General features: G+C 37.3%; 1 protein-coding gene across 3 annotated transcripts in view; it reads right to left on the bottom strand.

The window, feature by feature from the left end:
• Positions 1-12802, bottom strand: part of LOC113057948 (TBC1 domain family member 22A-like) — a 130219-nt gene that overhangs the window by 41217 nt on the left and 76200 nt on the right. For all 3 annotated transcript variants that reach the window (XM_026225579.1, XM_026225597.1, XM_026225588.1), the window contains one exon: positions 11543-11618. In XM_026225579.1, the coding sequence (XP_026081364.1) occupies positions 11543-11618 (76 nt within the window). The remainder of the gene's footprint in view (positions 1-11542; positions 11619-12802) is intronic.

Here is a 12802-nt window from a genome sequence, read left to right as displayed (position 1 = left end):
ACAGAAAATATAATTTCAGTTACCCTAAATCCTACAATAAAAATGTAAAATATGGCAGAATAAGCCTTTCAGATTTATTATCAGAATTTGTAATGTCAGCAAAGAGCACACAATCACTTGCATCCTTTTTCCACCTTCAATGCAGTAATACACATGCAGGTTTTGAGGGGGATGGGGAAAAGGAAGAGGTCAGAGTTCACAGGAAGACAAGTGAGCTGTTTGCCACGATTCTGCTGAGCAATGGACTTCTGCTCGACTTCTGCCCCCACCCATCCATCCCATAATTACATCTGCACTGACCCTCTGTCTCGCCCTCGCTGCATTTCCAGCCAAAACCTGCTCAGAAACCTGGGGGGGGGGGTCGTCTACAACACCCACCTTCTGTGAGATAACAACAGCCGTATCTGTATATGACTTATACAGGCAGAACCTGGTTATTATCATCAACTCATAATAAAATTCAAACTAAAATCAAGGGGGGAGGGGGAGGACTATAAGAACTATAAAGACATTTTAAAATAATAACAACACTTACAAAACCACAGCAAATTCATTCAAAGTTTGACTTTTGAAAAGTTATAATATTCTAAAATTAAATATTTTATGGAAAATATGCAATGCAAGTAAATAAATCAGAATTGGAACAAGTTCCCGGTGAATAAATAATAACAAAACTTGAATATTTTTTGCCAATTATCCCTTTAAATTTGGACCACGCAACTTTTTACGTCTTAACGGTAACATTCACTGAATATGTGTGTGTGTGTGTGTGTGTGGATTATTTATTCATCGTCTCACTTCGAATGCACAATGAATTTAAGAACAGATCTTGATGTGTGACAGTTGACAGAGGCCATTGTCAATGCGCTGTCACTCTCCTGAGATTGTAGAGATGACATTTATCATCACGGCAGAAAGCTACTTCCTGTGCTTGTTCGTAAGCCATAAGTCAAAAGCCACAAGTCCAAAGGGATCAGTGTTTAGAGTTTCAAGTGCACTGCTTTTAATCTGACATTATTTCACATCTATATCTTCAGTCAAGGGGTTGACTCATTCTAAGCAAATGGAAAACAGGCAATAATGCAAACATTTACAAGAGACCTTGGCAGCACAAAGCAGCAACTAAAATGCTATATTTGTCGATCTAAAATGTTATTTTTGTCCTCCCCTCACCTTCATAATTCACACAAAATTTGACACTGACCTCCCGCAGCTTTATTGATCTTTCTTTACGCATTTATTTATATATTTATGCATGATTTTATGTGTGTACTTATGATGATGATGATAGTAATAATATATTATTATTATTATTATTATTGTATTCTTATTTCAAACGGACATGCCAGATCAAGAAATAAGGGATACAACAACAAAAAAATTCGGAATCGATCTGATCCCAAAATTTCTGAGTATCGGCCAATTCCAAACTGATCAGATAGCAGCGCAGTTTAAAAAAATCAATCAATCAATGTAGAATTTCTATACTTCTGTGGGTTGACCTGATCATCACTCTTGTGTGTGTTAAACACAATCTCCTAAATATAGGCAACTTCATTTAAATGAAAAATAACAAAATTAAAAAATATACATAATTATAATCTGACAAAAAAATTAATACTATACCAGTTTCTAATATAAACTATTCTAAAACTAGGTTAGTGGAAAATTTTATTATATCTGTGCAATATTTTATCAAGCCTTTTCTTTTAACAGTTTTCTTTTAACTCTCTCTTCAAGAGAGTTTCATAATTTTGACTGTAGTAACTGAACGCAATATCGGAGCCGATACCGATACTGATTGTCAGATCGATACATCCCCATCAGAAATGCTGCCTATTCACACGAGTATCTCATTCACTGTTTGAAGCTCAGGAGAGGAGGTAAAATAATCTATTTTAGCAAAAAATCTGAATTGGAAGTCCAGCCTAAGATACTTTCATGTTCAGCAGTAGAAAAAAAGACTTTAAGAAATCAAAGGCTTTAAAGGGAAAGTTCAACTCTAATGAAAAATCTGCCATTATTTTTGCACCCTCATGCCATTCCAAACCTGCAGAATTTGCTTTCTTCTGCTAAAATATCTAAAAGAAGATATTTTGAGAAGTGTCTTTCTCTTTTTTTCTTTAATTTTTTTTGATCCATACAATGAAAGTTTCATTGTTCAAAATATTTACTTTTGTGTCTCAAAGGAGAATGAAAGTGGCATTGCTTTCAACAATACGAGGATGAACTATCATTTTAAGGTGTCCAAAAGAAGAAATGACAACAAATACGAATCAAATAGCTGTATTTTATACGAGTTGAGGTTTTTCTGTTGGGATCAGAAGAGCAAATTTGATGTTCAAAGCAGCGTTTGTAAAGAATTCCCCCAAAAGAAAAGCGACATCAGGTGTCATTTAGGTTATCAACATTTTTTCTTTCTAATTTTTCTAAGGAGCCTCTGAACCGCCTCACCTGAAATGTTAATGTGTCTTTTCTAACCTTAAATGATTTGTGTGAAAAAAGCCCACATTGTGTCCTCATTTACATAAATAAATTCACCTTGAGCAATTTGCATGCTGATGAACCTCAATGTATTCATACAAAACAGAGGAGATAAGAGGAAACAGTGTTCACGTTCTGGGGCGCTTCTGACGAACAGAATTGTTTTAGCGTTAAACAACTCTTATGGGCTATCGTCTAATACGACTGCTAATTAGTACAAGCCCTCGAACGAATTGAAAGCGTACGGTGACAATAGTGTGTTTGGTTTCCTAATGAGAGTGAAGCGAGAGAGAGAGAGAGAGAGAGAGAGAGAGAGAGAGAGAGAGAGAGAGAGGAAGAAAGATTCCTCAATATTCAGCAGTCAGAGATGCAAAGTCGTTTATCCACTAAAAATGACCATCTCATTTACATATATCAATTATGCATAATATTAACCTGGCCAAACATGATGCATTTTATACTACACCCTGAGAGAGCAATTTGATGATAGAAGTCTACAAATTTTGAATAATTAGCAGTCAAAATGTTGATTGACTGACTGATTGACTGAAAGAAGTCTAATGTGCTCACTAAGTCTGCATTTATATGAAGAATGAAGGATAATTTATGGATACACTGCTTTGGCTCTCAATTATTATTATTTTCTTTAATGATGAAAAAGAGTTTTGGCTCCATAATTATGATTATTATTTTAATTTATTTTCTGTTTTTTTTGTGGAAGCCGTGATACAGGTTTCAGAATTAATTTCAAATAGAAACCTTTTGAAAAATTAGAAATCTTTAATGTCACTTTTGATCCTGCTACTTTTGAAATTAAGTATTAATTGAATTTCTTTCATTTTTTTTTTTACCACAATTTATAATTATAAAGTAATGGCTCTTGAGCAGCAAGGTGAGAACTTTTTTTTTGTTCCTTCAAAAAAAAAAAAAAAAAAAAAAAAAAATTATTCCAGACTCTTCAAGCGGTGTATAATTAAACTGTGCATAACAAACTTTTTTTTCTCCCATGCATGTTTTGCAGATATGATCTACCAATAACATGGGGAAGACACATATATTAAGTAAAGTTGACCCCAGAAAATAATAGATTCACAGATATCTTTGCCCTTCTCTTTCCTTACACTCATTTTCTCTTCTTCATATAAGGTAACTTCTTGCCTATATTATCTGTTATCATTTATCTTGCTGTGATCGGTGTATTAATTTCAATTGTGAGCACACTCCTATTTCCAAGCCAGTTTAAAGACATTGAAAAATGAAAGTGCAGCTTGAGAACAATGAAACTTCAGCAGATCGGGATGTCGGGCATGGTCATTGATCACAGAACTCATGCATGGGTAACATCAGCGTTCTTGTGCATTGGAATCAAATCCACAAGGAAACATATTTTTGGCAAGACACCACCTGACTGTCCTGTAAAATGTAATTTATGAAGTGTTTAGGGAAGTGTAAAAGTAAGACAAAAAATGGTAGCTTGTTCAAATTACTGTGGGGTCGTCATCACAATAAATAAATAAATGCATAAATAAAAATAAAAAAATAATAGTTAATTAAAGTGAGTGACGTGACATTCAGCCAAGTATGGTGACCCATACTCAGAATTCGTGCTCTGCATTTAATCCATCCAAAGTGCACACACACAGAGCAGTGAATACACACACACACACACACACACACACACACACACACACACACACACACTGTGAACACACACCCGGAGCAGTGGGCAGCCATTTATGCTGCGGAGCACAGGGAGCAGTTGGGGGTTCAGTGCCTTGCTCAAAGGCACCTAAGTCGTGGTATTGCCGGCCCAAGATTCGAACCCACAACCCTAAGGTTAGGGGTCAAACTCTCTAACCACTAGCAATATTTTTGGTAGATGTTAAGCCTTTGTTATACTTTCCACGTGCGCGAGTCTGCTAGTGTCCGCTGTGGTATGCATGACGTAAATATCGCCATTGTAGAGTGTGCGCAGGCATTCGCGTGCTTCCTATTTTTTGTGACCGTGCGTATTTTGTCAGTAGGCTACAAAAGTACCAATTGCGCGGGCTGTGTGAAGAAGCTCGTTGCAACTTGAATGTGTAAAATCTGTGAATAAAACAATATAAAGACAGCCAGATGTTCAATAATTGTTTGTTCACGTTTGTTGCGGAGCAGACCATCAGCATACGCTTTCCATAGTATAAATACAAGCAGTCCGCATCCGCGCTGTCCGGATTTCTCAAACTGAAAGTATAACAAAGTCCTTACACATTTGGCTGCAAGTAGGTAGTTATTTGTCCTATATAATAAAATGAAATGATATTATATACAAATTATATTTATAAAAATAAAATACTAAAATAAATGCACTTCGATTTGAAAGCTACTTCATCTTTAACAAATCATAATTATTTAGACATTTATTGGGAATCACTTTGGTAAAAGCTGTGGCTAAAAGTTCTTAAAAAGAGGCTGATGCGTTTTACCACAGCATGTCATTATGAGAACAGGAAGTCAAAATGGCTAGATCTTGAAGGTGGTTATTGTGTGAAAATCCTATAAAAAAGCACTTGCGGCTCTTTTGAAAAGCAGGCAGATAATTAAAGCCTAGGATCAACTCTGTGGTGAGGAAATTGGCAGGCTGCTTAGGGCCTGGTGGTAACGGAAATGTGAAAGAAATCAATGAAGCTGTTTGAAAGCTTGATCTGTCACAATGACTTCACAGAACCAGAGATTTTATTTTTTTGACCGAGTGCAAGAGACAGCGAACCAACTGCGAAAAACATAAAAGAGTTCTTCATTGTAAAATTCAACATTGCACTACAAGCAAAGGTTTGACAAAAATGAACCGTGACAAAATGCATGGGGTTATGCATGAAAGTACATCTGCATGCGCGTCATGCAGCCAAGGGACATAAAAAGACCTCATAGACTCACGTCAGACATACTGGTGTTATAATGTCAGGTTTTCAGTCTGCAGAGTTGTTCTCAGTCGAAAAAAATGGTTTCTTTGCTCTTTAGATTACATGACAGCAACGCCCAGTGCAAAGTCCACGAGTGAAGTTTCCATGACAATAAAACCAAAGGTCCATCTATAGCACTGACATTTAAATTATATATGTGCGAATACCAGTATCGTTAACCATTATGTGTTATTTCAGTCAAACTCTGCAGCACTTTCACAGGAAGTCATTTTCACTTTTCACAGTCTGTAAGCAAAGCAACTTCATTTTCTCAAGCTTTACACCATGTATAATGTTGATTCATACACAACGAGGCTAGAAAGTCATGCAGATGTGATTTAGCAATGTTTTGCTAAATAGGCAATATTGATTCCATTGCATATGCTTATTAAATTTCATGGTTGAAATAATACAGGATCCAGATCCATATCAAGAATATATTTTTTACAGCCCAGCTTTGCAGTATTTTTTTTTCTTTCCAAACCCATAATTTTAAATGTAAAAAGGCAAAATAATAATAATAATACCATTTTAACAAACCATTTTTGTGAGCTAATTTGTTTTAAGGTTTTAGTCTTCTGATTAAATTTATTACATCAGAATAAGTTCTCATTTACCAAAAATAATTAGTTTAAGTCCTAATTTACAAAGCACATATCACCAAACAGAATGTACAAACAAGATGAACAAATTTAAAGCAAGCTCTGTCTCTTTCTGTGTGTGTGTGTGTGTGTGTGTGTGTGTGTGTGTTGCAGCAAATGTCATTTACCTGAAAAGTTTATATACATATATAACAAATAGTTTAAAAGAAAGGGCACTACAACAAAAACCTCAAACCTCTGCAAACGCTTGCTCAAATAAGTTGAAACTAAATAGGTTTTCTTTGGCACAAATGAGTGGCAAAGTGAATACTGCAAACAAAACTTACAAATAAAGCAACTCTTTCAAGAGAATTTAAATAGTCACCTTCATAGTAGTGTCAATTTTGTCAGCCTTTTAATTTAGTCTTAAAGTCCTTGCACACTGATTTGAATATTCAAATGCATAATTTTTTTATTGGTTATTGGTCATTCTAAACATTCGTCACGCACAAACACCTCTAAAAAAAAGCTTGGTACAGATGTGAAAAATACAGAATATTTTACCTGATCCAATTTTATATATTTTAATTTTTTTATTTTTTCATATGACAGAAGAAAGTTGAGGCAGTGTAAACATGATTGACACAATGTGAGGTCGCATTTATTTTTTTTTGAGAATTTCAGACTTTAGTCTTTGTCTTTTAAATTAGTCTTGTATTAGTATTAGTATTGTGTCAAATTTACTTTTTGGTTACATTTTGGTTACTATGACCCTGGTCTTAAGTGTCAATTTTTTGAAATTGAGGTTTATAAGTCATCTGAAAGATGAATAAATAAGTTTTCCATTGATGTATGGTTTATTAGGATTGAACAATATTTGGCCGATATAAAATTATTTGAAAATCTGGAATCTAAGCGTGCAAAACAATCAAAATACTGAGAACATTGCCTTTGAAGTTGTCCAAATGAATTCTTGGCAATCTAAAATTAAGATTTGATATAGGAATCTTTACTTGATAGCCTAATGATTTTTGCCATAAAAGAAAAATCTATAATTTTTTATAAGACCCATAAAATGTGTTTTGGCTATTGCTCATTTTAATTAATATAAAAGACTTATGCACTCTTTTGGTCTACATTATGACAACTGGTAAAACAATCAAAAAAATATTAGAACAGTGAAATTCCTAATAGTAATCCCAATATTTCCAAATCACAATCACGTTTCTCTATTAAAACAACAGTTTCTGAGTAAATATATTTATTCAAAAACCACAATCGCAAACAACATTGCGATTGAAACATTGAATCTAATGGTAGAACACAGACTTGCTGAATGACATATTCATTTAAGCCGAACATCTCACATGGAGATCGCTCAAACCCATCTTACTTGTTTGTTGGTGTTTCAGATCATCATTGGTGCTTCTGCAATGATGAGCAAATCCATGCGCATGGTGGCCAGATTGCAAAAACTGAGCAAATACCAGCCAGAAACAGAGAAGTTCTGATTTTAGTCTCATCTTTTATCGTCAAATGATTTTTCATGTTGATATAGTAACAGTTATTGTTTATTGAACAATAATAAAGCTCATCAACAAACATTTTCCACCATAGTTTTCATTTAAAAAAATTACAATTTCATAGCCACCAAGTGAGCCACTTTGACCACATTTTCTATAAAACAACCATTCAGTTAGATGAGGCACGTGACTTTTTGATGCATTTCCAAACTCGAAAAAGGTATGTGATGCAGTTCTTTCTCTTTTCCTCTGGGCATTCATTACTGGCATTATTCCCACCAGTGGCTTTCAAAGGCACTGCTTCCATAACAAAAAAAGCAGGTGTTGTGTAAGCATGACCTCAGCACCTGAGCGGTGCATCTGTATCCGAACATCTGGGTGTACATGGACACACTGTGCCGATGTAAGCGAAGATGGGATGGACAGCTCACAGCTGCGGGGTCAGACGCCCTTTGGCCTCTCTCACTGATGTTCGGGGGCAGCTTCCTGCAGGGAATGCCTGTCATGTCAGTGGGCCGCTGTGGGCTCTGACAAACATGCCCTAGATGTACCCTGACTGAGAGAAGCCATATGGCGACGAAGGCAGAACGAACATGTCCCATGAACAAAGGTGTCGGAGCGTCAAGCGTCTGCGGCGTCATGTACCCGGATCACTACACCACAGGTCTGGGCTCAGACCTTCCCAGCAGCCGCGTGTTCTAAACCCCCAGCCTCATTAGTACTGCAAGAGGTACCGTAACCTCTGTTCGGGACAGGAGAGTGACCAAGCATGCAACCTGGTTCAGCGTGCCGGCGAAGAAAAGAGTGCAAAAAGGTTTCGCCTGATTGATTTAGATCCCCAACTTTATTACAGGGGAGAATATGATGTAAAACACCACGACAGTGCCAGATCTAAGAGCAGCCTGATTAAGGTCGACATGTGCCGTCCTTACAAGGGGGAAATTTGGAAATAATGCGACAGTAATCCAGGTAGCCTGATGAAGATGAGCATGGCAGAAACCCAACTCTCTGGCGACCAGCAATTACACACTCACTCGCTGGCAAATCTTTTATACATGGAAAGAGTGAGGACTGTTCGAGGGACAAGATACAGGGATGCTGGGAAGAGAGCCGTCAGACATCAAAGATGCAATGCTGTGCGCACTTTGACCTTGCTCCATTAACTTCCAAATGAAATCTTAAGGCCTTGTTGCATTTCATAATGACAGCACAGCTTTCACTTAGCTGGCTGCAGAGCATCCAATAGCCCTTCTGTTGCGACCCTGTTTTCTTGGCATGTTGTCCCTGTTGGCCCAGGTGGAAAGTATTAAAACATACTATTGCTATTTGCGTCTTGTCCTACCAAGTCGAACCAAATGATTTATGCTGTGAACACAGCACATTGACCCATAGGACTAAATCAAGAGAAGTGATTATCTGATGTGGACAAGAAATCCCCACCCAATTGACTCGATCAAATTAGGTTTGATCAGAGTAGATTAACTAAAATGAAGGAGTAATGGGAAATGGGAAAGAGGTGTTTGGCATCTAAACTTCACTTGCAAGATGTTCATTCCCATTTGAGCAGCTGGGAGAGAAAAGTAACAAAAAGTGGCAATTATTAAACCAACATCACACGGAAAAGAGTGCTGATATTCAGATGAGCAGAATGATTGGGAATGGGATATTGCTTTTATCCAAGAGCTCAATAAACAAGAAATCATATTCTTTAACTTACATTTTAGACAATACTATCAATTACAGCCAAAGAAAATGGCTTAAAACAAAGCCAGGCCAGTATCAACCAACACTTGTCTCTCGCGTGTCCTAACAAGACAACTAACCAGTGATACATGATGAATGGTGGGGTGTTTTGCGTAACACCGAAATGGTTTAATTCGACTTTGTTGATAACTGCATGAGACTTTAACAACTATAATGAAAGTGAATATGGATGATTCACCTCAGATTAAAATAATAAATCAAATAAAATGAAATTAAGGAAACAATACTGTTCAAATTGTGAATTGTAAGTAGACCATTTCATGCCAAAGATTGTATGGGGTTGACTGTATATCTTATAGCCAAGTCAAATTGTTTGTCAAATTCATAATTTTGAGTAGATTAGGGTTTGGCCAGCATCGAGATCACCCTCCCCCTGATGCGAAGTGAAACACACAGACTGCAAATACATTACTTAGCATCCAAATAATACACACATTCTTTCTATTAATCTCCGTTTACATAAGCACTTATTCTCGCATACACAGGAAAGAGTTTGAGGGTGCACATGTAATATCAGAGAGAGTGCAGAGCCATGATCATTACATTGGAGAGCAAACCCGCTGCAAACCGAGAGATTTGTGCTGGCGTCATCTCATATTACAATAATATACTCTTGACATTTGCCATTAAAATTAAAAAAGGTGACAAGAATAAAGTTGTACAAGCTGCAATACATTTCATATTGGTTAAAATGAATGAAGACCATTTTGTGTTTTTCTGTGGGTGCTTGATAATTTTTGGATTGGCGCCTATGGCATCACTGATTATAACGGGTTCTATAGTATTTTGGTTGTATGTTGTGCTGTGAGTGAGAGTTATTCAGTGGTCAGCTGCTGCAGATATCTGCAGAGCATGCCAAAATATCTAGTGGAAAAAAGGAATAATGTTTTAATTTTCAATATTTTGGCAGAAGGCCATTTAGTGAACTGATGAACACATTATTAAATTGTGTGATATTATATACCTAGAGAATATGCACAAAATGGTAAGCCATGACTCCAATAATAACATTAAAACAGTAGCTATTCAAGAAAGACACAATTACAGTACACCCATATCCAGAAGGATAACTAATTGTATCCCTTCCATAATTACTCACAAAGCATAAGTTATTGTTTAGCTAAAAACTGGTGAAGGATGAACAAAAAAAATAGAAAAAAGCCAAGCGTCTTTTCATGAATCTCAAATATCAATTGTTCCCTTTCATTGGTTTCTTTGCAAAGCACTTCCAAACCCCATTTGAATGTCTAATGGAAGACATTATCTGTAATCAAGAGTGGCTAAACACAATAAATGTGACAGGCGAAAAGCTCTGGAGCCTGACAATGTGAAGGTTACTCAAGAACAAGTCGGAGTACAAAGACTTCAACTGATAATGCTCACTCACCAGGCTCATTAAAACAATGTTAATGTGCTTGTCTCCATGAAATGCATCAAATTACCCAAATCAAAGCCTCTAGACTGATGCAATCTAGCGGAACATCTAGTTTCAGCAGGTTTCAGGGTGGTATACCTTGTTTTCCGGTGGAGACAGATGAGGGTAAATCAGCCTAAAGGTAGCTGTCTTTGTGCTTAGTAAAGGGAGGGATTTCTTTAGTGGAAAAGCAAAAATTATGTTGTGATCAGCTACTTTTCAACCTTATTTCCTTCTGACAGCTCCCGTAAACAACTGAATAATCAAACTGGAAGAGACAAAAAAGCTTCTTCTGGAACAAAAGTATAGAATCGAGCAGGCAATCAAAACAGAAGCGGAGGAAAGAACAAGCAGCTCTATATATAGCGGAAAAACTGATGAGAATGAAACAGTCTCTCTCTATTTGCCACACAGACACAAAGTGACTGGGGTAAAAACATCAACAATATGCTCTGACTGCAGTCTTTCTCTCAGAAATTAAAGCAATCATTGGGTCTAATGGAGGCTGAGGAGATAGAGGCCTCGTGCGGGAGGAGAGGAGAGGGCTTCCTGTCTCCGAGAAATGGGCATTGAATTCTGATTACGGTCACCTAATAGAAAGTAATGAGAGAGGCTTATGCTCCAGTGCCTTTTGCTTTCCTGGCCAGAGCAACGAGCGCGCTCCACTAAAGGCCAAAGCACTGGTGCACTGATTGGGGCTGACACTGCAGCTGAAGGGGGCTGGGGCTATGGGTTAGTCAGAGACAGTGAGAGATAAAAGAGAGAGAGAGCAAAGGCAGAAAAAAGGAGAGTACGGAGCTAAGAAGGGTGTGCTTCACCAAGGGTACGCACCATCAATCCGGCTGACCAGCTCCTCCAGTGCCTTCACTTTCCTCTGGATCCCAGGTTGGGCGAAGGTGTAATTGTCCTTGAGGAAGGAGAGAGAAAGACGAGAAACTTAAAACGGTACACATCTTGCCGAATGAATGAATACATGGTGTTAATGCAATAGGGATAAATTGCGTGAATTAAAAACAAACAAACACGCTTCCTAATTTCCTTTACAACAGAATTAAATCTGACGGGGGTTTACTCTAGTGCGTCTTCACTTTTGCTATGATTATGCCATTTACACCAGCGTTTTCAACCTTCGAAAACAGAGAATTTTGAAAAATACCGCAGACCCCGTTTTAGTTAGAAAACTCTGGGGTTTGATTCAGTGAAAATGGACCAAACCGGAGAATTTTGTGATGGCATGGCTGCCTGCATTTGCTCTGCGTTTCTTTGACGACCGTGTAAACAATAACGTCAAGCTCATTGTTGTACCTGCATGAATGGTCATGTGACATGCATTTTTGGTTGTGTAGTGTGGATGGAGATTGATTCTGAAGTGCAGTGAAAATGCCAGTGTCTTCAACACTGTTACTTGCCAGGAGTTGTTTAGAGTAATGATAACGGTAATAAGAGTTTGAGCTTACAATAATGGTTATTTAATTTACACCAATGTCATAAATGTGTAAAAAGTAGGGATGCACCGAATTCAGATTTTTGGGGTTCGGCCGAATCCGAATACCGAATCCTACTCGCATTCTTATTCCATTAACACAGTAAAACACATTAATGAAGCAAACAACGTCCACAGCAATGTATTTTTCATTTTATTTTATTTTAACTGTAAAAAAAAAGAGAAAAAGAATAGGCAAGATTATGCCAGGATGACAAGTGAGAAAAACTTTTTTGTTTAATAAAAAATAAATAAATAAAACATGACGCTTTGCATTAACAGGTGACAGCCGGTTGCGAGTGTGGGAACGGATGTCACCAGCAGTACTGAAAAGTCTTTCACTGGGCACAGAGGTAGATTTTTGCCATTTTTGCCAGCATTTGAAATCACTGCTGGTTTGTCTTCCACCACTGAAGAGGATCCTCTCTAAGAGGAATCAAAGGCTCACCGAAAAAAGCGCTTTTCTCCACGTCAGCAGCCGATGTGACTAGCTGGCTGTATTACTACGGTATAAGAGGCCGTTCACATATCGCGTCTTTTGCGCGCTCAATTTCGTTATTTCCCATGTAAGCGTGCGGCATGCGTGCTCATAATGGAAGCATTCGCAC

This window comes from Carassius auratus, chromosome 4 (assembly GCF_003368295.1).
Source record: "Carassius auratus strain Wakin chromosome 4, ASM336829v1, whole genome shotgun sequence".
NCBI classification, from domain to species: domain Eukaryota; kingdom Metazoa; phylum Chordata; class Actinopteri; order Cypriniformes; family Cyprinidae; genus Carassius; species Carassius auratus.
Note: the sequence above shows the minus strand (reverse complement) of the source record. Positions and strands in the feature narration are given on the sequence as shown.